Genomic DNA, 25,876 nt, shown 5'->3' with positions numbered 1-25,876 from the left:
AACTTTTTGGGCATGGTACCTAATCTAACCTCTTTCAGTTTCCTTGTGTGTAAAATAATGGTGATTAGAATAGCTTCTCTCCAAGAATTCTAGAATCAAAAGTTTCTTCTAACTCTACCTCAGCCTAGACGTCAAAGTTCTCTCTTTCAAAAAACTAAGTTACTTTGCTTTCTTCAAATTAAGTTATAATAAGCCAATTATGATAAGGATCAGTGGAATGCTGTCTAGGTATGCCACGAGTTCATTTTTTACCCATGAGACCTCATTTCCCTCTTTGATAGTCTTCTAAATACATCTTGTGTATCTTTTCAAATAGAGAGACACCCTTCTAAATACATTTTCACTACTGAAACACTTGTAAATACACATACCATTTACTGCTTCCACATTAATTCTCTCTAAAAGTTTGCATGACACAGTCAACCTCCTAAACAATTGGGGGTCCACAGGAAAGTGACACAAATAAATATAAGAGGTACATATGTCCTTTCTGCTCAAGATACAGCCTATTTTGGGCTCTTAATTACAGTATGTTCAGTAAATGTTTAAGCATTCTACAGGGCTAAGATGATCTCCAACATAGTGAGGCCTAATTTTTTAATAAAAACATTTTTTCACATCTCAAAGCAGGATAAATATATATTTTTTAATCTGACCATGAATTCAGAAGATGAGATTTTTTTTCAGGTTAAATTGTGGCTACATGCTAAATATCACAGCAATGGCAGAAAGGTTGAAGGAGATCCTGGTCCTGAGAGAAAGCAAGTTATAAAAACCAATCTGACAAAAAAAATCTGAGTTCTAGGGGGTTCCTGGGATCTTTTTCAGATCAGAGCAGATGCTCCCAGACATGAAGAAGACTGTTTATAATGAAATTGCTTTGTCTTTTTTTCAATCTACAGGACCTTTTATTATCTTTCCTAGTTTATATACAAATATCCCAACCAAAGTAATTTTAATATTACTGTAAGGTATAACAATAAAAATATAAATAAACTACAGGAGGTTTCTTACCTTTCCTAAATAGCAAACACAGTTGGGAGTCTTATTGTAGGGAACATTTGGCTCATTCTCATCCCAATATGTTAGAGTAACTTCAGTACCATCTGACCACTGAAATAAAGTTGGTATATTTATGCTCTTAAGACCTGTCCATACTTCTTCTTTGGCATCTTAAAAAAAAAAAAAAAAGTCTTATTTGTTTGGTTTTGCTGAATTACATACACCAAAATGCAGATTGTTACTGATTTTTACATTCTGATATAGGGTTTTAAAGGTCTTGATGGTATTCTTGAATAATCTGTTACAATGTTGATAAGCCTGGCAGATTGGATACGGATGGCTTTGCAGGTCATTTATGCAAGTAACATATATAGGTAAAACAGCTGTGTATTCCTGATACCTGCCTTAAATAAGCTTTGCCTTATGGGAATTGGTGAAATTCTATAAATGCAAGCATAGATATTGCAGTTAGAACAAGAATATTGTCCAGCACTGCCCCGAATGACCAATGCTGCCTTCACAGGTAAGCAATTAGCACAGTGCTTGGCACAGAATAACAAGGACTCACTCAATAAGTATCTACTATTAGCTATTACTATTAGTGAATCCTAGGGAGACAGTCCAGTAATGTCCGTCTAGTGTATTGTTGTTCACCAGTCTTTAGCTTTTGAATAAATACAAAAGCCAAATAACCATCATGTGTTTGGGGCAATTTAAAAATAATTTAGCTTATGAGAAAAAAAAAAGTGATTATTCGGTCTATAGTTGTGTTGTCAGATTGGTAGCTACTATCCCTCTGAAGAGCCCTGGTAGCGCAGTAGTTAAAAGTAGGGCTGCTAATCAAAAGGCCGGCAGCTCAAATCCACCAGCTGCTCCTCGGAAACCCTATGGTCTGTCTTATAGAGTCGCTATGAGTTGTAATTGACTTGACGGCAACGGGTTTTTTTTTTTTTAACCCACATTCGGCTATTTAAACTTAACTGTAAATTAATTAAACTTAAAAAAAAAAGTAAAAATTAAGTTCCTCAGTTGCACTAGCTACATTTCAAGTGCTCAAAAGCCACATGTGGCTACCATATTGGACAGGACAGATCACAGAACATTTCCATCATTGCAGAAAGTTCTATTGGGCAGTGCTGATCTATAGGATCAAATTGTAAGCTTTTCATTCTTACTAAGAGTCTGAAAATAAGAAGACCTTAAAATATTTCAAACTTCTCAAATAGGATTTTTTTTTTTTTTAACTTACCCCCATTATGGAGTTTTGAGACAACAACCTCCACATCTGCCAAAGAATGAATGCTGATGAGGTCGCTGCTGAGGGCTTTGCATTTCGCATGTGCCTCAGCCCAGGAATCACTTTCATTCGCCAGCAGATAGCAAAATCCATTAGTTGGCAGCCACCCTGATTCACAGCGGGTATCTGAATATGTCCAAACATCTGGGGGGAAAGCAGCTACTTATATTACAGCAAAGATACATCTATTTCGAATCAATAATATTACAGATTCTTGTTTCTTGAATGGTAAGGTTTCTGAAAAACTGGAGTATGTGACGTCAGAAAGTACAGTGACAAGAATTTATGTGGTGCTGAATGTATACACAGCATGATAAGAATCAATGCAGGGAGTCAGATAACGATGTGGCTTAACTAACGTGATACCAGAATGTTGCATGGCTGGGCACGGCTTAACTAACGTGATACCAGAGTGTTGCGTGGCTGGGCACGGCTTAACTAACGTGATACCAGAGTGTTGCGTGGCTGGGCACGGCTTAACTAACGTGATACCAGAGTGTTGCGTGGCTGGGCACGGCTTAACTAACGTGATACCAGAGTGTTGCATGGCTGGGCACAGACTGTTGAAGGATGCAGACAATCAAGGGAAAGAGATTCCCCTTAGTCCTGGCAGGAAGAACAAAGGCATGGGGTAAGCCAGTTGCTGGCAAATCTTGTTCTGTGTACAGGTTTGTTAGTTTCCCCTCCAGCCTCTGCCTGTGAGAAGGCTGTAAGGGGATTGAGCCTCCTTTTCATATAGGGTCAGCTTAGCAAGAAAAAAAAAAAAAATTTTTTTTTTTTTTAGCAAGCGGATGTGCATTAACGCCCACTGCTGAACAAAGAACAGGCAGAGATTAAGAAACAGAGTAAGAAAGACATTTTATATATTCCACACTCAAGAGATGGCAGCAACCGAGGGAGGGGGCAAAGGGCATCGTTGCATCTCTCCTTTCCTCTCTTCTGCCAGACCTGAGTTCTCATGGAATTAATGATTTTTTGTTTCGACCACAATAAAACTCACTCAAGTGAAGGTCAAGGAAGATTACAGGAAAAGGGTAAGGTATGAAACTAAACAAAATACTCTTATCCCTCTTTAAAAAATAGAAAGCGGTTCAGTTACTCAGACTTCATCAATTCTATACCACTCGGAATGTTTGCTGTGAGAAAATACAGCAGCTTAAAAAGGTGAACAATTTATATTTTGTAATAAAGGAAAAAAAATGCAGGTTCAGCCAGCCTCACCCTTGCAAGGTAACTCAATTAACTTCAAGGTTTTGAAATAGCACTTATTTTTTACAATTATGTTGAAGAAACACAGGAAAAAAAATCACCCATAATTGGACTTAAAACAATCATTTTCATATCCTAGTCTTTGTCTCTATGAATACATATTTTTACAAGATTAAAATGATAAGTAGGCATATCATTTTGTTCTGCTCTTTGTACTTAAGACCATATTTTCCTGCTGGCACAATTATTTTAATAGCTGCATATTATTCAATCATGTGGAAACATCATGATTTACACAATAATTGCTACTGTGAGGTATTTACTTAATCTATCATCAGTCACTCTAGTTTATTTTCATTTGTGCTGTCTTTTCTATAATGCCTTTTGTTATACAAACTAAATTTGGTTTGAATCCACTTGGAAGATAAGTATTCATTTCCCCTTATTATCTTAAAACATTCCCTTACATTCTTTATTTTACATACCTATTTTTCCTATTAAAATAGTAGCTTATTAATCCTTTTTGGATGACAAGAAATGTTATGCTTTATTCTCTTCTTTCACAATTCCTTAAAGCAAGAAGTTTTAAAACCTCCCTTTTTCTTCCCAGTTTTGAGTATTCGTTTTTCTCATTCAGGGAGGATTTAATCAAATGCCAGATATATGTTGGGTCCTGTGCTTGACGGCTGGCGCAGTCCCCTTCTCTGCTTTTTCAGACTCCTCAAACTTCCCCACTTCTCAGAAACTTCAGCTGTTCTTATCTCTCCCTCATCCCCAAACTCCCTGGGAAACCTCCCTCCTTATATATGTTTTCTCCTTCTGCACCACCCTGTTTTCACCTGCTTTTCCAATACAAAGCCCTAAAGAACGAGCTTGGCAAAGAAGGATAGAGGAAGGGTGGGTGTTGCGGGTTAAGGGGTAGGAAAGCCTGGGAACACTCTCATACTCTTAATTTTTGACTTAACAAAGGGCATGCAATATATAAGACCTTCCCCAAGAGCAGTAGTTCTCAACCTTGAGTGTACATCAGAATCACCTGGAGGGCTTCTTAAAACACAGATTGCCCAGTCCCACCCCACTCCACCCCACCCCACCCTAGTTCTTGACTCAGTAAATCTGGGGTGTGCAGTCCCTGGCTGGTTAAGCACTTAATTACTAGCTGAAAGGTTGGCAGTTCGAACTCAACCAGGGGTGCCTGGAAAGATAGGCCTGGTGATCTGCATCTGAAAGGTCGTAGCCTTGAAAACTCTATGGAGCAATTCTACTCTGCACACATGGGGTCATTATGAGTTGGAATCAACTCGATGGCAACTAACAACAACAAATCTGGGGTAGGTCCTGAGGCTCTGCATTTCTAATAGGTTCCCAGGGGATGGTGATGCTCCTGGTCTGGGGACCACACTTTGAGAACCACTGCTCTAGAGAAAAAAAGCCACTTGTGCACAGAAACATATTTCCCATCTAGAATACCTCTGCTTTCTTATTGGCATATACATATTTTTCCTTAATATTCTTCTTTGCCTCAACCAAGCATTATTCATAGATGATTGGTAACATCTAAACACACAGGGTCAAAATAAGATGCTTTTCTGCATTGGTGGCAATAGGTATCTGAAATGCATTTACTTGACTTTATGAAACTGATTTTAAGATCTATTTGTATGAGGAAGTGAAAAGGATACCTGTTGGCTCCACTGTATTATTTAATGGTTTCTTGCAGACATAGGGCAGTTGAGCTTCACAGGAAAAACTCTGCCACAGACCAGACTCAGCATCCATTCTTGCACAGCTTGATCCCCCTATAGTAGGTGCACTTGGCATATCTTAAATGGCAAGGTTTTAAAAGGGTTAGAAGTGGAAGAAGAGACATTTTAAATTCAGTTAGAAAAAATAATTTGTATCCCTAATCTCCTGTTTGGAAACCCATAATGTAATTAAAATTTTTAATTAAATTGAAAGGTATAGGCTTCAATGGACAATCATGTGCTTAAATATACCTTTCTTCTAAGATATGGGATACAGGGGGAAACATTCTGATATCTTGAATTTAAAAACAAAAACAAACTTCTGCCCCCCCAAAACTACCATGTCATATCACATGGTTAGCAGCTTTTAATCAACTACTTTTTACAACAAAAATACTAATTTATTGCTCTATAATGCCTCTAAAGTCTTGAGTCCAATATTATGTTATCTGTTAATATTCTATTTACTGAAATAATAGAGTATTATGCGCTTACTGATAAGGAAATTTTAGTTAACTAAAATGACTAATTGCTTTTTTACTTAAGGGTCCCTTTGAGTCCAAACCGACTCTACGGCAATGGGTTTGGTTTGGTTAATCTTATATGTGTGCTGAACAGTTTTTTTTTTTCTTTACTGAAGTTAGTGTTAATATTTAGGTTCAACATTTGTCAGAAGCCATACATATTATTTTTAAAAAGGTACCCAATCCTTCCATTTGGGAAAAAAATCTTTTGGCTAACTAGATTTGATTTTGTTTGTTTGCTTTATTCACTACAAAATTTTCTTTGACAGATTTATTTGTGTAATAAATATTATGTTGTCAGTGCTTGGGTGGTATGGTGGGGAGACCCCAAGAGTTTGAAAATGAGGGAATATTTCCATATTAAAGCTAAATACCATATGAAACACAATATGGGCCAGTTATAGATATGTTAAGTCCCCTAAGGAACACAGAATGGCTCCTAGGCCACGTGTTGGGACTCATTTGGCACTTACCTAAACATACAGCGTTGCTCTAAAGGTTAAGGACAAACACTCCGTTGCCCATGGTGTGGTTTAACTTGGCTATACCAGTACCACAATAAAGAATGGATTAGGAAAAAAAATTCTCTGGAGAGGTAACTATAACAAGGGTTGTCAAGATTGAAACCTTCATAAGCCTTCAGTATGTAGAAAGCTCCTTTTTTTTTTTTTTTTTTTTAACTTTTCCTTTGTGCATCGCAGGTGGGGGAGGGAGCAGTTACCTGGATCCCAGTTGAGAAAGTTCAATGGCTTGTGATCTGACCATTCCCAGCCTCTAGCAGAGTACAGTTGATTTAAGCCAATCCAGAAAATTCTAGCAATGCCTTCTTTTTCTATAAAAAATCATTTAAAAATGACAAAATTACCTAAGTTGTTGTCTAAGTTGGGCAGCAAAAAAATCTGAAAGCCTTCACTGTAAGGCAGGAACACCTAAGGGAGCCTGGCTATCTAACAAAGGCAGGTGTTGCTAATAGACAACATAACTTTAGATCACAGAAAAACCCAAAGGTTGATAAATCAATTTAATTCTGCTTTCTAATTCCTATTCTGATGCGCAGAGTTTCCCGTTAGCTTGTCCAATTTCTTCTAAGAAAAGAATTCTCTCAGAGCAGCACTATCTACTTTTCACCTCCCTAACATTATTTATACTGATATATGGAAACCTGGTGGTGTAGTGGTTAAGAGCTACCGTCTGTTAACCAAAGGGTCAGCAGTTCAAATCCACCAGGTGTTCCTTGGAAACTCTATGGTGGCAGTTCTACTCTGTTCTATAGGGTCACTATGAGTTGGAATCAACTCGATGGCAACAGGGTTTTTTTTTTTGTACTGATATAGATTTATCAAAAGCAACTTCAACTGTACATCTAGATTTTGAAGATCTGATAGTATTCTAGACTGACCATTTAAAATCATTAAGCACATATTATTTGCCAGGTACTAGGGATAAAAAAAAAAAAATTTTTTTTTTTAGGGATATGAAAACCAAAAGACAAAGTCCCTGCACTCATGGGGAGTTCGATCTAGTAGAAGGGAACAGATATGGGTCCCCAAAATGATTAAGTTTTACAGGTACTGGGTTAGAAATATGTACAGGAGCTGTTTTAATAGAATATACGGGCCTATAGTCCAAAGGAGACATTTAGCCTGGGGATACAGACTGGGATTTGGGTATACACACACATACACACACACACACACACGTGCTACAGTGGAGATGCATCATTCAAAATTATCCTTCAGCAGAGAGGCAGAAATAATTTAAATAGTGAGGGCAATTGCCAATATTCTCGTTAACGTGCACATGCCCACAAGCAATGGGTGCAATCATGCTTGTATGGGTCTATGTGCATTGGAAAAAGAACGGAAAGACTGTATGAATGATCGTAAGGATTTTCCCACCACTGCCCTGGAAGTGAACAGCATTCTTCAGAAACCTGACAAGACTTCATCAACATCAAGAAGAAACTGAAGAATTAGTTGAGGGCCAGGCTGAAGGGTTAGAGCAAGTGACAAAATGGCCTACAGAAGACAAAGCTGATGTTGACAAACAGGAAGAGCTAACAAGTTGAAATCTACAATTTGTTGAAATATTTCTAGCAGTAAAACACTTGATAATAATTTCTCAGTTCCACCCAGAGAATTACATACAATTTATCATTGAACATACATGCACACATGTACACACACACATACATATGCATAATATAACCCAAACCCATTGCCGTCGAGTTGATTCCAAATCATAGCGACACTATAGGACAGAGAACTGTCCCATACAGTTTCCAAGGAGTGGCTGGTGGATTCAAACTGCTGACCTTTTGGTTAGCAGCCAAGCTCTTAGCCACTGTGCCACCAGGACTCCTAGCAGTGGGGATAGAGACCTAATTGTCGCTCCAGTGAGAAGCAAATGGGAGTTCAGAAGTGAACTACAAAGGTACACCACTCTTTCCAGGAGTTTGGCTGTGAAAGAAAGATGCAGGGTTGCAATCAATGGTAAACAAACAGGATCCAGAAAACAGATTTTTTTTTTTTTTTTTTTAGTGGTAGAAATTTAAACAAATTTATAGGCTGTTGGGAAGAAATCAGTAGATTGAGAGTAGATGAAAATATGAGATGGAGGAAAAAGTAGTGTGGATACAAGGAGCTTGGAGGAAAGAGTAAGCCTTTTACAAGCTAGGGAGAAAACAGTATAGATGAAGATAACTTTGTAAGTATGTGGGTGATAAGCTAAGAGTTTGCCTCAGTTTTCTAAAAAGACAATAGATGGTAAAGATATTCTCCTAAGGAAGGAAAAGATATTCGGGTAGATGGTTTGAGGATAGTGCTGAAAGGAACTTTGGATTCATCCATTTCTTTCACCTCAAATATTAGCATAAGCAAGGGCTTCCAGCACTGGTATTCAATGACCTGAAGGTTTTAACCTGATGTAAATTTTCCTCACTAGCAAAAGTTATTTTTCATCATTCCTAGAGAAGTCCAGGAAACTATGACATACTTATGGTACTCCAGGGTCAACCATACACTGATATTCAGATTCCCTTTCATTTCTAACAGGGGGATACGATGCAGGTCCAATCTGTCCTATCCATCCCAAATTCAATTCTGTCTTTTTCATGAAGCCTTTCAAATAACTCCAGCAGGAACCACTCACTCCCTCTGAATAATCATGTCACTTACACGCACATCACAAGTACACATTTATAACCAGTAAACCAGCACCAGTTGCTGCTGAGGCAACTCTTACTCACAGAGACCCCATGAGTGTGTCAGAGTAGAACTGTGCTCCACAGGGCTTTCAATAGCTGATTTTTTAGAAATAGACCACCAGGACTTTCTTTCAAGAGGCCTCTGGGCAGACTCAAACCTCCAACCTTTTGGTTCGTAGTCACATCCATCAATCATTTGCACAATCCAGGTATTCCACACTTTTACAATGGCATAAAATGATCATTGGAAGCCATCAGGCTCCTGATTTGTGATCTGTATTGATGTTGTATTCTTCACTGGAATCATAGGATTTTTAAATTGTGACCGTGTTGGCAAACAATAATGTTCTTCTTTACGTGTCCTATGCCACGTAGATATGAATGAATGGGAAGTAGATAATTGCTAAAGGTCTTGGTTGAGCAAATATAAAGGGCAGGGAATTTCTTACATGGTCTAACCAATTCAGAAGCTGACCAATTTGAGACTGCCCGTACCCACCCCCTATCCTTGCCATCAAGAAACAGATGATTGCTAGCATAAAGCCCCAAACCCAATCAAATGGCTGGAACTACAGAGGTAAACGCTTCTTGTCTGTCCCAGAGATACCTGTTCAGACCTGACCCTGTATGTCTACTCCTTCCACAGAATGAGAGACTATAGCAGGGCTGATAACAGTCGTGGATCTTCGATGAGCCAGAGAGGAGCCTCTGCTGGCCACAGTCACCAAGGTCCCTGACCTAAGACATGTGCTAGCCTTGGGGTCTGTCTCAAAGCGACTCAGTGTGAACTGTTTGCAAGAGTGGAGGTGGATTAGGAAGAATGGAAATGTGCTATGCCTACTCTGGGGACTGTTGGGTCTCCTGTTGTACCTCAGGGGTAAATCATCTGTGGTTAGAGGCCTGGCAAAGGCCAGTGCCATGGAAAATCTGACTCCCAAACAAAATCCAGTGAGTGTAAGACACCAAATGCTCCCTATCACCGGCTCCATGTATTAGCACAACAAACAACGACAACAACAACAAAAAAGCAAAACAAAACTAATTAGGCCCAGAGGGAAGGGGGCAGAAAGTAGAAAGCAAGTTCTTTTAGATGGTATGAGACTTATCATCAAGTGGACTTCTATTGTGTTTCTGGCATTAGACCTAGTCCCATCCATACACCAGTTACCAAACACAGAAGTTATTTGGGAATAACATTCTCCATTATGCTCTGTGTATATATAAATTTTATTTTCCAGACTAGATCAAGCACTTTGATGACAAAATCTTTGTCTGGTTCATTTTTTCTTTGTCAGCCTCACCATTCCTAGCCCAAGGCTTACACAGGGCAGTTTTTAGTAAAATTAACAAACAAAAAACTCAAACCCATTGCCCTCAAATTTTCAGTAAAGAAACGCTCAATATTAATATTGTTGCTGTTGTTGTTAGGTGCTATCGAGTCGGTTCTAACTCATACCGACAGTTTATACAACAGAATGAAATACTGCCCAGTCTGCTTCATCTTCACAATCCTTGTTATGCTTAAACCCATTGTTGCAGCCACTGTGTCAATCCATCTCATCGAGGGTCTTCTTTTTTGCTGACCCTGTACGGTCGCTATGAATCGGAATCAACTCGACGGCACTAGGTGTTCACTAGGTTAGGTACTTTACCAGGCATGACGTCCTTCTGCAGGGATTGATCCTTCCTGACAACATGTCCAAACTATGTGAGACATAGTCTCGCCATCCTTGCTTCAAAGGAGCATTCTGGTTGTACTTCTTCCAAGACAGATCTGTTGGTTCCCTTGGCAGTTCATGGTATATTCAGTATTCTTCTCCAACACCACAATGCAAAGGCATCAATTCTTCTTTGGTTGTCTTTATTCATTATCCAGCTTTCACATGCGTAGGAGGTGACTGAAAACACTATGGTTCGAGTGCCCAATGCAATACGCCTTTTGAGTTCTTGACTGCTGCTTCCATGGCTGTTGATTGTGGATCCAAGTAAAATGAAATCCTTGACAACTTCAATCTTTTCTCCATTTATCATGATGTTGCTTATTGGTCCAGTTGTGAGGATTTTTGTTTTCTTTCTTTCTTTATTTTTTTTATGTTGAAGTATAATCCACGCTGAAGGCTGTAGTGTTTGATCTTCATCAGTAAGTGCTTCAAGTCCTCTTCACTTTCAGCAAGCAAATCTGTGTCATCTGCATAATGCAGGTTGTTAATGAGTCTTCCTCCAATCCTGATGCCACATTCTTCTTCATATAGTCCAGCTTCTTGGATTATTTACCAGGATACAGATTGAATAGGTATGGTGAAAGGATACAACCCTGACACACCCCTTTCCTGACTTTAAACCACACAGTATCCCCTTCTTCTGTTCAAACAACTATCTCTTGATTTATGTATAGATTTCTCATGAGCACAATTAAGTGTTCTGGAATTCTCATTCTTCTTAACGTTATCCATAATTTGTTATAATCCACCCACAGTCAAATGCTTTTTCATAGTCAATAAAACACAGGTAAACATCTTTCTGGTATTCTCTGCTTTCAGCCAGGATCCATCTGACATCAGCAATGATATCCCTGGTTCTGCGTCCTCTTCTGAAGCTGGCTTGAATTTCTGGCAGCTCCCTGTTGATACACTGCTATGGCCGCTTTTGAACGATCTTCAGCAAAATTTTACTTGTGTGTGATATTAATGACATTGTTCAACAGTTTCTACATTCGGTGGGATCACCTTTCTTGGGAATAGGCATAAATATGGATCTCTTCCAGTCAGTTGGCCAGGTAGGTGTAATTCCAAATTTCTTGGCATAGATGAGTGAGCACTTCCAGTGCTGCATCTGTTTGTTGAAATATCTCAACTGGTATTCCGTCCATTCCTGGAGCCTTGTTTTTCACCAATGCCTTCAGTGCAGTTTGGACTTATTCCTTCAGTATCATTGGTTCTGCTCATATGGTACGTCCTAAAATGGTTGAAAGTCAACCAATTCTTTTTGGTACAGTGGCTCTGTATATTCCTTCCACCTTCTTTTGATGCTTCCTGAGTCGTTTAATATTTTCCCTATAAAATCCTTCAATATTGCAACTTGAGGCTTGAATTTTTTCTTCAGTTCTTTAAGCTTGAGAAATGCTGAGCATGTTCTTCGCTTTCGGTTTTCCATCTCCAGGTCTTTTCATGTGTCATTATAATGCTTTACTTTGCCTTCTCTAGCCGCCCTTTGAAATGCTCTGTTCAACTCTTTTAATTCATTACTTCCTCCTTTTGCTTTAGCTACTTGACATTCAGGAGCAAGTTTCAGAGTCTCTTCTGACATTTTGGTCTTTTCTTTCTTTCCTGTCTTTTTAATAACCCTTTGCTTTCTTCATGGATGATGTCCTTGATGTAATTCCATAATTCGTCTGGTCTTCCGTCATTAGTATTCAATACGTTGAATCTACTCTTAGAGATGGTCTCTAAATTCAGGTGGGAAATGTTCAAGGTCATACTTTGGCTCTCTTCGACTTGTTCTATTTTTCTTCAGTTTCAACTTGAACTTGCATATGAGCAATTGATGGTCTGTTCCACAGTCAGCCCCTACCCTTGTTCTGCCTGATGATATTGAGCGTTTCCATTGTCTCTTCCCACCACCCAAACCCACTGCTGTCGAGTCGATTCCGACTCATAGCAACCCTATAGGACAGAGTAGAACTGCCCCATAAAGTTTCCAAGGAGCACTTGGCGGATTCAAACTGCCAACCTCTTGGTTAGCAGCCGTAGCACTTAACCACTATGCCACCAGGGTTTCCTCTCTTCCCACAGATGTAGTCAATTTGATTCCCTTGTATTCCATCTGGCAAGGTCCATATGTATAGTCACCGTTTATGTTGGTTAAAAAAAAAAAAACACTATTTGCAGTGAAGTTGTTGGTCTTGCAAAATTCTATCATGTGATCTCTGGCATCATTTCTATCACCAAAGCTATGTCTTCCAACTACCGATCCTTCTTTGTGTCCAACTTTTGTATTACAATCTCCAGTAATTACCAATGCATCGTGATTGCATGTCTGATCAATTTCAGACTACAGAAGTTGGTAAAAATCTTGAATTTCTTCATCTTTGGCCTCAGCGGTTGGTGCAAAATTTGAATAATAGTCTTATTACCTGGTCTTCCTTGTAAGTATATGGATATTATCCTATCACTGACAGCACTGTACTTCAGGACAGATCTTGAAATGTTCTTTTTGACAATGAATGTAATGCCATTCCTCTTCAAGCTGTCATTCCCAGCATAGTGGACCATAGGATTGTTTGATTCATAAAGGACAAAAGCAGTCCATTTCAGCTCTCTAATGCCTAGGATATTAATGTTTATGTGTTCCATTTCATTTTTGTTGATTTCCAATTTTCCCAGATTCATACTTCATACATTCCATGTTCTGATTATTAATGGATGTTTGTAGCTGTTTCTTCTCATTTTGAGTCGTGCCACATCAGCAAATGAAAGTCCCAAAAGCTTGACTCCATCCATGTCATTAAGGTCGACTCTACTTTGAGGAGGCAGCTCTTCCCAGTTGTCTTTTGAGTGCCTACGCACCTGAGGGGCTTATCTTCTGGCATTATATGAAACAATGTTCCGCTGCTGTTCATAAGGTTTTCACTGGCTAAATCTTTTCAGAAGTAGTCTGCCAGGTCCTTCTTCCTAGTCTGTCTTAGTCTGGAATCTTGGCTGAAACCTGTCCACCATGGGTGACCCTGCTGGTATTTGAATACCAGTGGCATAGCTTCCAGCATCACAGCAACGTGTGAGCCCCCACAGTACGACAAACTGACAGGCACATGGGGGAATATTAATATTAGCATCCAGAATATATTTAAAAAACTACAACAAATCAATAAGAAAAAGGCAAACAACTCAATAGAAAAACGGGCAAAGGGCATGAACCAAAAAAATAGAAGGGGAGAAGCCTGAATGCCTATTAAACACAAAAGATGCAAAACCACATCAGTTATCAAGAAATGCAAAATAAAAATGAAATACTATTTTACATCCATCATATTGGCCAGTTAGTAAGTCTAATAACATCAAGCGTTAGTGGAGGTGTAAACTGATGCAATCAGAATCTTGGAAGTTCGAATTTACCCAAAGGCACCTTTGAAGAAAGGCCATGTACTTTAGATGAAAGATTATAGAACAAACTAGCTTCTCATTTAACAGTTAGTACGCATTTTATGACATTGGTTAACAACCGCACAACATGTCAACACTCTCCCTTTTTGACCTTGGGTTCCGTATTACCAGCTATCCTATACCCTTCTGCCTTCTAGTCCTTGCCACTGGGCTGGTGTGCCCCTTTGGTCTCATTGTCTTTTATGGGCCTGTCTAATCTTTGGCTGGAAACCCTGGTGGCATAGTGGCTAAGTGCTACGGCTGCTAACCAAAGGGACGGCAGTTCGAATCTGCCAGGTGCTCCTTGGAAACTCTATGGGGCAGTTCTGCTCTGTCCTATAAGGTCGATATGAGTCGGAATCGACTCGACGGCACTGGGTTTGGTTTTTTGGTTTTGAATCTTTGGCTAAAGGGTGAACCTCAGGAATGACTTCATTACTGAGCTAAAAGGGTGTCTGGGGGGTGTACTCTTGGGGTTTCTCCAATCTGTCAGGCCAGTAAGTCTGGTCTTTTTTTGGAAGTTAGAATTTCATTTTACATTTTTCTCCAGCTCTGTCTGGGACCCTCTATTGTGATCCTTGTCAGAGCAGTCAGTGGAGGTTGCTGGGCACCATCTAGTTGTGTTGGTCTCAGTCTGGTGGAGGCCGTGGTAGTTGGGGTCCATTAGTCCTTTGGACTAATCTTTCCCTTGTGTCTTTGGTTTTCTTCATTCTCCCTTGCTCCCGACAGTGTGAGAAGAGTGGAGTATCTTAGAGGGCCACTCACAAGCTTTTAAGGCCCCAGACTTTACTCACCAAAATAGAATGTAGAAGAACAATTTCTTTATAAACAACGTTATGCCAATTGAGCTAGATATTCCCCAAGACCATAGTCCCCACAGCTCTCAGCCCAGTAATTTGGTCCCTTAGGAAGTTTGGATGTGTCTATGGAGCTTCCATGACCCTGCCTTGTATAAGTTGCACTGGCTTCCCCAGTATTGTGTACTGTCTTACTGTTCACCAAAGTTACCACTTATCTATTGCGTATTTAGTGTTTTTCCATCCCCATCCCTCCTCTCCCTCGTAACTATCAAAGGTTGTTTCTTTTTGTGTGTAAACCTTTTCATGAGTTTTTATAGTAGTGGTCTCATACAATATTTGTCCTTTTGTGACTGACTTATTTCACTCAGCATAATGCCCTCCAGATTCATATACGTCGTGAAATGCTTCACAATTCATCATTGTTCTTTATCGTTGTGTAGTGCTCCATTGTGTGTACATACCATAGTTTGTTCATCTGTTGATGGGCATCTAGGTTGTTTCCATTTTTTGCTATTGTGAACAATGCTGCAATGAACATTGGCGTGCGTATGCCTATTCATGTGATGGCTCTTATGTCTCTAGGATATATTCCTAGGAGTGGGATTGCTGGATCATATGGTATTTCTATTTCTAGCTTTCTGAGGAAGCACCATATCATTTTCCAAAATGGTTGTACCATTTTGCATTCCCACCATCAGCACATAAGAGTTCCAATCTCCCCACAGCCTCTCCAACATTTGTTATTTTCTGTTCTTTTGATTCATGCCAATAATGCTGGGATAAGACGGTATTTCATCGTGGTTTTGATTTACATTTCTCTGATAGCTAGTGATTGTGAGCATTTCATCATGTGTCTGTTAGCAGCTTGAATGTCTTCTCTGGTGAGGTGTTTGTTCATTTCCTTTGCCCATTTTTTAATTGGGTTGTCTTTTTGTTGTAGAGTTGGTGGATTTTCCTCTAGATTTTAGAGATTAGAACTTGGTCAGATTTGCCATAGCCAAAGTTTTTTTCCCAGTCTGTAGTTTCTCTTTTTACTCTTTTGGTGAAGTCTTTTGATAAGCATTAAGTGTTTAATTTTTAGAAGATTGCAAATATCCAGCTTATCTTCTGGAGTTTGTGTGTTGTCAGTAATGGTTTGTATCCGTTAATGCCAAGTATTAGGGCCTCTAGCGTTGATCCTATTTTTTCTTCTATGATCTTTATAGTTTTTGGTTTTGTATTTAGGTCTTTGATCCATTTTGAATAAGTTTTTGTGTATGGTGTGAGATATGGGTCCTGTTTCATTTTTTTGCAGATGGACATCCAGTTCCGCCAGCACCATTTGTTAAAAAGACTGCCTTTTCTCCATCTGATGGACTTTGGGCCCTTATCAAAGATCACGTGACCATAGGTGGATGTATTTACATGTGGGTCCTCAATTCTGTTCCACTGATCAATGTATCTGTCATTGTACCAGTACCAGGCTGTTTTGACTACCATAGCTGTATAGTAGGTTCTGAGGTCAGGTAGTGAGAGTCCTCCTACTTTATTCTTCTTCGTCAATAGTGCTTTACTTATCCAGGGCCTCTTCTCTTTCCATATAAAGTTAATGATTAGTTTTTCCATCTCTTTAAAGAATGTTGTGGGTATTTGGATGGGGATTGCATTGTATTTGTAGACTATTTTGGGTAGAACTGTCATTTTCACAATGTTGAGTCTACCTATCCATGTGCATGGTATGTTTCTCTTCTGCTGTAAAAGTCATCTGGTGTTTTATTTTGGACACCTACTGGGACCATCCTGTTGTGTTTTCTTAATATGTTTTGATATTGTCTGCTATCTTTGGGATATTCAGTAGTTATTTCCTTCATTTATTGATTGTAGATTTATTTTGTCTTGTTTTACTTGGTTATGTCTGAGCAGGCAGGCTATGTAGTCTTTGTTGTCTGTTCATCTGTGGGCACGATACTTTTCACCTCGTTGTCCAGTGGGCAAGGCCAGTCATTCAGCTATCATACAGCATGGCAGGTCTAGCTGAGGGCGAGGGGCTTGGATGGATTATTTGTGCACATACTGGGGCCGACAGATTAGGCTGTGGGTCAGTGCAGGCCAGGCTCTACCTGTGCTGCTTGAGTGTGTGATGTTCAGCACATTGTGCAGATAGGTGGGAGGGAGTGGACAGGTTGTGGTGTGTGGAGATAAGTTGGGTATGGGAAAGCGGAGAGAGAAACAAGAGCAAAAAAAAAAAGTGCTGAGGGAGACTGCCATTGGAGTGGAAAGATAAGAAACCAAGAAATGAAGAAAAAGGAAAAAGAAAAAGAGAATGAAATAAATTAATTAACAATTTTAAAAATGCCCTAGGGCTCCCACCGGTGACCGGGGAAGTGGCTCCCAGGCCTCTGGGCACAGCCCATTTAGAAGTGGTGGAGATGGCACACAGCACCAGGTATTCAGGAGACAGGAAAAGAAGGAAAGTGGAGAGAGGGTAGAAAGTGAATAATGAGGAAAAACAAAAAGGAAAAAAGAAAGAAAAAGAAATGCCTCCTAGAGATCTCACCAGTGACCAGGGAAGTGGCTCTCAGGCTTTGGGGCACAGCTTGTCTAGAAGAGGCAAAAATGGCACACAGCTCCAGGTACTCAGGATAAAGGAAAAGCAGTAAAGAGAGACAAGAAACTGAGAAATGAAGAAAAACAAAACAGAAAAAAAGAAAGTAATTAAAAAAAAGGAAAAGAAGAACCCCCAGGTACCCCACTGGCACAGGTGCACAGACTGGGGAAGTGGGTCTGAAGCCGTGCAGTACAGCCCAGCTAGAAGGGACAGGGATGCCACACAGTGCCAGGTATTCAGGAGACAGGAAAAGAAGGTAAGTAGAGAGAGAGATACCAAAGACCAAGAAATGAGAAACACAAAAAGGATAAAAGAAAAAAACAATCAAAAAAAGGCTTCAGCTCAAAGGAGAATGAAGAACACCGAGGTCACACGATAACTACAAGCCCAAGAGACAGAAAGGGCCACATGAACCAGAGACTTACATCATCCTGAGACCAGAAGAACTAGATGGTGCCCGGCCACAACCGATGACTGCCCTGACAAGGAGCACAACAGAGAACCCCTGAGGGAGCAGGAGATCAGTGGGATGCAGAACCCAAATTCTCATAAAAAGACCAGATTTAATGGCCTGACTGAGACTAGAGGAATCCCGGAGGTCACGGTCCCCAAACCTTCTCTTGGCCCAGGACAAGAACCATTCCTGAAGACAACTCATCAGACATGGAATGGACTGGACAATGGGTAGAAGAGAGATGCTGATGAAGAGCGAGCTACTTGTATCAGGTGGACACTTGAGACTGTGTTGGCATCTCCTGTCTGGAGGAGAGACAGGAGGGTGGAGAGGGTTAGAAACTGGCAAAACTGTCATGAAAGGAGACACTGGAAGGGCTGACTCATTAGGGGGAGAGTAAGTGGGAGTATGGAGTAAGGTGTATATAAGCTTATATGTGACAGACTGACTTGATTTGTAAACGTTCACTTAAAGCTCAATAAAAATTATTAAAAAAAAAAAAGGCTCCAGGGATCCCACTAGCATGGTGGCATGGACCGGGGAAGCAGTTTCTCAGCTGAGTGGCACTTCACAGCCTGTCAAGAGGACGCAAAGATGGCACACAGAGCCAAGTATTCGAGAGAAAGCAGGGGGGAGGATGTGAGAGACAGAGAAGAAACAAAAAGTGCCCAAAAAAAGCAACACTGGCAACAAAGAAATGGTGCCCAAGGAGCTAACAGGTGTGGGCGGGGCAAATCCAAGCAGCTCGGAGCTGGTGCCTCCTGGCTGAGTGACCACGGCCTGCTGGGAAGCAGCAGAGGCCAAGCAGAGGGTAGGGGGTGGGGAGTGGGAAAGTGTGTATTGCTGGTTACTGGATGCTCTGCCTCCTGCTGGGAGCTCTGAGAAGCTGCTTTCCCGTATTCCCTGACTGCCAGTCTCTGACAGGAGTCCAAGATGGCAAATCGGTGCTGTGTTAGCTGATAAGGGACCTCTACTCCATCTCTCTCCTCACTCCCTGTTCTTTCTCAGTTTCTTATTCTATTCAGTGCTTGGTTGAGTTCTTTATTTCTTCATTTGATGCTTAGGGTTCCAGGACTGACATTTGTTTACTTGGTTTTTTGCGTGTTTGCTATGGAGGGATGGCATGGTGCTTCTGTCTATAGCACCATGCTGGCTCCAGTTCTGACCATCTTCTTTACCTTCCTTGAGCTCTCTAATTTTCAGTGTTCCAGGAGTTTAATGATCACTTATTTTTCAAATCCTTTCACTTAGAATTAAAGCAGCAATTTTCTATTTTCTGAGCACCGATCTCTTTAGTCTCCATCACAAGATGCACTTTCAATGGGTAGAATTTGTTTTTGCTTATGGGTTTCAGTGTTGAAGTTTAAATCCAAAGAAAAACGCAGAAATATACACACAAAACAACACACCTGGATATAAAAATAAAAGAAGAAAGACAGTACCCTACAAATTCACCAATTTACTCTACCATATGCAAGTTAAACCTACCTTTAAGATAAGCTAATTCAGTAGCGCTGTTGATGCTCAGTAAGTCAGCTCCTTGATTTTGACATGAAATATAAGCTTCTTTCCAAGAAAGAGCTGCCTGGGTATTAAATTGGTAACAACTTCCAATCTGCTCATTCTTTTCCCAATTATTTCCACAGCCATTTTCTGTTGATAGAAAGATACATTTGTGATCATAAGGTTATAGCATAATATTTTCTATTATTGAGAATGTTTACAAATACTGCAATTCAATGTGCATATTCTTACCCATTAAACCCACTGTTGTCGAGATGATTCCGACTCATAGTGACTCTACAGATCAGGGTAGAACTGCCCCGTAGGGTTTCCAAGGAGCGCCTGGTGGATTCAAACTGCTCGACTTTTGGTTAGCACCTGTAGCACTTAACCACTATGCCACCAGGATTTCCTGCATACTTTTAGGGTCTGCCAAAATTGAGGCTGCCACCACTGGACTAGACCATATTTTGATCCTTTGGTTACACAGTGAAATTGAAGTCAGAGGTGAAAGGTAGTCATAGTTTAGTCATAGTGTAGACATAGGTCTAGACTTTTGATGAAAAGATTCAGGCTTGCTAAAGGTTTCTACTCTCCTTGTATTCTTTACCAATTGCAATGCCTTGTTTTATCCCCATGTCCCTGCCTGCCCTCTCCTTACTAGTAGGAGTCTTCAACTCTCCACAGTTGATGGAAAACAAGCTCTCTTGAAGATGTTGTCATAGGAGCACTCATGGCCTGCAGCAAAACCATTGTATGTGTGTGTGTGCAGAGACATCCTGCGTAAATGGCCAAAATTTAGAGTCCAAGTGACTATCTTATTTGGGAAACTGAGTCCGAGTTTCTCCTTATTGTTTTCATAGATAAATTTAATAAATAAATTATGTATTTATATAATATATAATTCATATTATTCATGAATTATATAAGTATATGTACTCATATGTAAATGAATATATATGTCATAAAATGTTCTATGTAGCAATAATTATATATTCTTTAACAAGTACATAAAGTGCACGTATTATTTCAGAAAAGAACCTTCAAGCTATTTCTTGGAACAGGTATATCGATCTTGATATAACTGGTTCAAAAATATACTCAGAGCCTCCCACGTGCTCCCTAAGAGGAAAAAACCAATGCTGTTGTGCCCCAAGTATGTCCCAAGCTCCACTGGGGTTTTTTTCCGAAGGGTCTTCCATAACCAGTCACATATCACATGTTAGCCTCGTGGACCTTCAAGCTGTAAGGACTCTCAGGGGTCATCTTGTCTATTACCCTCATTTCATAGATAGGGACAAAGATCTAGGGGTGTTTATGGAGGAGTTATAATCAGAGCACTGGTCTCTGAGCCTGGTCTTAATCTTCTGAATGGCGCTTCTTCTGTCACTTTTCAATGGCCTACATAGCAACAGAGGCTGTTGTGACATTTGGTGAAATCAAATAGTATGGATTTGTAAGCACACTGCCTAGAAGGTTCATTATTACCTTTCAGTTCCTAGATCTGTGAATCTGGAAGCCTCCAGATGGATGGCAGAGTATTTGCTATAGAACACAGCCTCCAAGGTTTAGCAGTCCTCAGTTTTGAGAAACTCATAATCTTGCTTTTTCCACAAAATGTAACTCCGGGAGGCACATGAATGCATTAATAACTCTCCCAAAGGAAGCTAAAGGCACCAAGACCCATCCTAGTCAAGGCAGCAAGATGTTGTTGTTGTTATTAGGTGCCATTGAGTTGGTTCTGACTCATAGCAACCCTATGTACAATAAAAGGAAACACTGTCCAGTCCTGCTCTATCCTCACAACCATTGCTATGTTTGAGCTCACTGTTGCAGCCACTGTGTCAATCCATCTCATTAAGGGTCTTCCTCTTTTGTGCTGACCAAGCATGATGTCCTTCTCCAGGGACTGGTCCCTCCTGATAACATGTCCAAAATACGTGAGGCGAAGTCTTGCCATCCTCGTACTTCTTCCAAGACAGATTCATTTGTTCTTCTGGCAGTCCATGGTATATTCAATATTCTTCACCAACACCATAATTCAAAGGTATCAATTCTTCTTCTATCTTCCTTATTCATTATCCAGCTTTCACATGCATATGAGGTGATCAAAAATACCATGGCGTGGGTCAGGTGCACCTTAGTCCTCAAAGTGCCATCTTTGCTTTTCAACACTTTAAAGAGGTCTTTTGCAGCAGATTTGCCCAATGCAATGAGTCTTTTGATTTCTTGACTACTGTTTCCAGGGGGTGTTGATTGTGGATCTAAGTAAAATGAAATCCTTGACAACTTCAATATTTCTCTGTTTATCATGATGTTGATTATTGGTCTACTTGTTACGATTTTTGTTTTCTTTATGTTGAGGTGTAATCCATACTGAAGGCTGTGGTCTTTGATCTTCATCAGTAAGCGCTTCAAGTCCTCATCACTTGCAGCAAGCAAGACTGTGTCATCTGCATAACACAGGTTGTTAATGAATCCTCCTCTAATTCCGGTGCCACATTCTTCTTCATGTAGTCCAGCTTCTTAGATTATTTGCTCAGCATACAGACTGAATAAGTATGGTGAAAGATACAACTCTGAAGCACACCTTTCTTGATTTTAAATCACTCAGTATCCCCTTGTTCTGTTCGAACAACTGCCTCTTGTACAGGTTCCACATGAGCACAATTATGTGCTCTGGAATTCCCCATTTTTCACAATGTTATTCATAATTTGTTATGATCCACAGAGTTGAACGCCTTTGCATACTCAATAAAACACAGGTAAACATCTTTCTGATATTCTTTGCTTTTAGCCAAGACTCATCTGACATCAGCAATGATATCCCTCATTCCATGTTCTCTTCTGCATCCAGCTTGAATTTCTGGCACTACCCTGTCAATGCACTGCTACAACTGCTTTTGACTGATCTTCAGCAAAATTTTACTTGCACGTGATATTAATGACACTGTTCGATAATTTCCACATTTTGTTGAATCACCTTTCTTTGGAATGGGCACAAATGCGGATCTTTTCCAGTCGGTTGGCCGGGTACCTGTCTTTCAAATTTCTAGACCTGCTAGACAAGTGAGCACCCTCCAGTGCTGTATCCATTTGTTGAAACATCTCAGTTGATATTCCGTCAATTTCTGGAGCCGCTTTTTTTTTTACTTCTCCTCTTGTTTTTCACCAATGCCTTAGTATAGCTTGGACTTTTTCCTTCACTACTGTTGGTTCTTGATCATGTGCTAGTGCTACATCCCGATATGTTTGAACACTGAACAATCGTTTTTCATACAGTGACTCTGTGTATTCCTTCCATCTTCTTTTGAGGTTTCCCGTGTCATCCAATATTTTGCCCTTAGACTCTTTTAACATTACAAATTGAGGCTTGAATTTTTTCTTCATTTCTTTCAGATTCAGAAATGCTGAGCATGTTCTTCCCTTTTGGCTTTCTAACTCTAGATACTTGCATATTTCATTACAATATTTGACTTTGTCTTCTCGAGCTGACCTTTGAAATCTTCTGTTCAGCTCTTTTCTTTGTCATCTCTTCCATTTGCTTTAGCTACTCTATGTTTAGGAGCAAATTTCAGAGTCTCTTCTGACATCCATTTTGGTCTTTTCTTTCTTTCCTGTCTTTTTAATGACCTTTTGCTTTCTTAATGTATGGTGTCCTTAATGTCATCCCACAAATCATCTGGTTTTCGGTCATTAGGCAGCAAGGTAGACTGGGGTAAATACACAGGGTCATGAGGATCAGGAATCCTGAATTCTCTACCAGCTCCACAGGAAGGTGGTGTGACCAGAGCAGGTCATTTCATCGGTGCTGGGCCTGCTGCTTCTCACGTGAGAAATGAGGGGTTTCATTGAATAACCTCTAAGGTCCCTTCCATATCCAAAATTTCTATTCTGAATGATAGTGAGATTTAAATGGAATTAATATCTGGTTAAACTCTGGAGTCTTGGTGGTGCAGTGATTAAAATGCTCACCTGCTAACTGAAAGGTCAGCAGTTCGAATCCACCAGCCATTCCACAGAGATCGATGAGGCACTCTACTTCCGTAAAGATTTACAGCCTTGGAAACCCTATGGGGGCAGTTCTACTCTGCCTTATAGGGTCACTATGAGGCAGAATTCATTCAAGGGCAGCGTGGGTTTTTTTGGTAATTAAACTCTGCTGGTTATCAGGGCCAGTGGTTAAGAACTCAGCTGCTAACCAAAAGGTTGGCAGTTCGAATCCGCCAGCCACTCTTTGGAAACCCTGTGGGGCAGTTCTGCGCTGTCCTATAGGGTCGCTATGAGTCAGAATTGTCTCAACAGAAGTGGGTTTGGCGTTGGTCTGGTTATCAATTACAGCTGAAATACAGCTTGCTATCTTTAAGTAGCTTCCAAGTATTGGAAAGTCTTTACCTAAGTGCTTCCCAGATGACCAGCATCCTTGGCACCTGGAAGCTCATTAAAATGCAAATTCTTGGGCCCTGCCCCAAATCTACTAACTCAGTCTCTGGAGGGGGGTGCCCAGCAATGTGTGATCTAAGAAATTCTCCAAGTGATTCTGTTCCACCCTGATGTTTGAGAAACTTTGGGTCAATATAACCAATTGAGTTGCTTAGAACTTGCCATTTTGAAGCTCAACTTTCTTTAATGAGAAATCAGCATTACTAACAACCCTGGGTTGGCTACTTGAGGAAAGATAGTACAGCAGTTTGGAGCAAGGATTTCAAAGCCGTATTTCCTGGGTTTGAAACCTGGCTCTGCTATCTAGTAGCTGTGTGACCTTAGGCAAGTAATTTAACCCCTTGGTGCCTCACTTCCCTCATCTGTAAAATGGGGATAAGTAATGTACCTATCTTATAGGGTGGAAACCCTGGTGGCATAGTGGTTAAGCGCTACGGCTGTTAACAAAGAGGTTGGCACTTCAAATTCACCAGCTGCTTTTTGGAAACAATGGGGCAGTTCTACTCTGTCCTACAGAGTTGCTATGAGTTGGAATCGACTCGATAGCAATGGGTTTTACAGGGTAGATACAGGGTTGCTGTTAGGATTGAATGTGTTAAAGTATGTTGAGTTCTTAGAACAGTATCTAACACATGACAGAGCCCTGTAAGTATTAACTATAAGTACTTAGGTCTCAAACTCTTTCCTTTCCTCTTTGCTATAGATTCTCCCAACCCATTGAACCCACTGCCCTTCAAAAAATATTTCTTGAGCACTTATCACATGCCAAGTACTATGCTCCCTGTAATTCACCTAATTAGAGAATAAATGTCTCAGTTGTATACTAAACGGTGATATAACTGCTGCTTTGATCTCTCGCTCTCTTTCTAAAGAACAGCAAATTCTTATTTTATTTTTTTACTGTACTTCAGATGAAGGTTTACAGAACCAGTTTCTCATCAAACAGTTAGTACACACATTGTTCTGTGACATTTGTTAACAATCCCACAACATGTCAACACTCTCCTTTTTCAATCCTGGGTTCCCTATTACCAGTTTTCCTGTTCCCTCCTGCCTTCCAGTCCCTGCCCCAGGGCTGGTGTGCCCCTTTAGTGTTGTTTTGTTCCATAAGCCTACAACAGTGAATTCTTTAGCACACCCTGAATAGTTTTCTTCAAATAAGAAGCAACTAGAAAAGTGTTCTGTCCAACATATAGGAATGGCAGAGGGAACAACATCACCAATTTTGACAGGGCCAGGGATATCTGTCTCTTCTCTCTCCTGCTCTTCAGGCTGTAAACACACCTAAGTCTCATATTCCTAAAAGTGTTTCTTCAACCTATCTCCTCCACAAACTACCACCTTGTTCTCTCCTTTACCTCTCCATGAAACTTAAGAGGATTACTCTCCTCTTCTCTTCATGCATCAGTCCACTAGCACCCAGATTCCACTACTGCTAGTCTTCTGGAATTGTTCCATGAAATATTAAAGGTCAGCAGCAATTTCTTAACTGCCCATGCCTTTTTCACTTCTCCTCCCTTTGTGAGGTATTTATGTCATAGAACACTCCCTCCTTCTTTGTTTTTCATGACTCCATCCCATCTTGATTTTCTTTCCCAACCTACTTTTGAAAGCAAACTCAAAGCTACACACATTTCTCTCTGTGCCTTCCCAAAATATAAATACTTCTCAAGGTCATTTTTGAGTCATCTTGTACACTTCCTTCTTCTTTTTGCCTCAAATAAATGGTATCTTCTTCTTTCTATATGTAAAATTAGGCAACCCATACATACCTGGTTTTAAGCAGATGCCCCACTTTTGATCATATTCATAATTTAAGGTGGTTGCACACCATGGACCACTATGATTTTCATCAACAATGCACTCATGGTGCCACGTGCCATTAATTAAGAATGGAAATTCACAAGGCCTTCCATATGAGTTCCCATCTCTGGTATACATCTCTGTGGGTTGGGGAGAAAGTAGAGGA

At 40.2% G+C, this 25,876-nt stretch overlaps 1 protein-coding gene across 2 annotated transcripts in view; it reads right to left on the bottom strand.

The window, feature by feature from the left end:
* LOC100665193 (CD302 antigen) overlaps positions 1-25,876 on the bottom strand; it is a 157,928-nt gene that overhangs the window by 117,254 nt on the left and 14,798 nt on the right. For both annotated transcript variants that reach the window (XM_064287097.1, XM_064287095.1), the window contains exons 3-8: positions 25,680-25,850; positions 19,450-19,614; positions 6,499-6,609; positions 5,191-5,331; positions 2,252-2,443; positions 1,015-1,172 (exon numbers count right to left, since the gene is read on the bottom strand). In XM_064287097.1, coding sequence (XP_064143167.1) covers positions 1,015-1,172; positions 2,252-2,443; positions 5,191-5,331; positions 6,499-6,609; positions 19,450-19,614; positions 25,680-25,850 — 938 coding nt within the window. The remainder of the gene's footprint in view (positions 1-1,014; positions 1,173-2,251; positions 2,444-5,190; positions 5,332-6,498; positions 6,610-19,449; positions 19,615-25,679; positions 25,851-25,876) is intronic.

Source organism: Loxodonta africana, chromosome 6, assembly GCF_030014295.1.
Source record: "Loxodonta africana isolate mLoxAfr1 chromosome 6, mLoxAfr1.hap2, whole genome shotgun sequence".
Lineage (NCBI taxonomy): Eukaryota > Metazoa > Chordata > Mammalia > Proboscidea > Elephantidae > Loxodonta > Loxodonta africana.
Note: the sequence above shows the minus strand (reverse complement) of the source record. Positions and strands in the feature narration are given on the sequence as shown.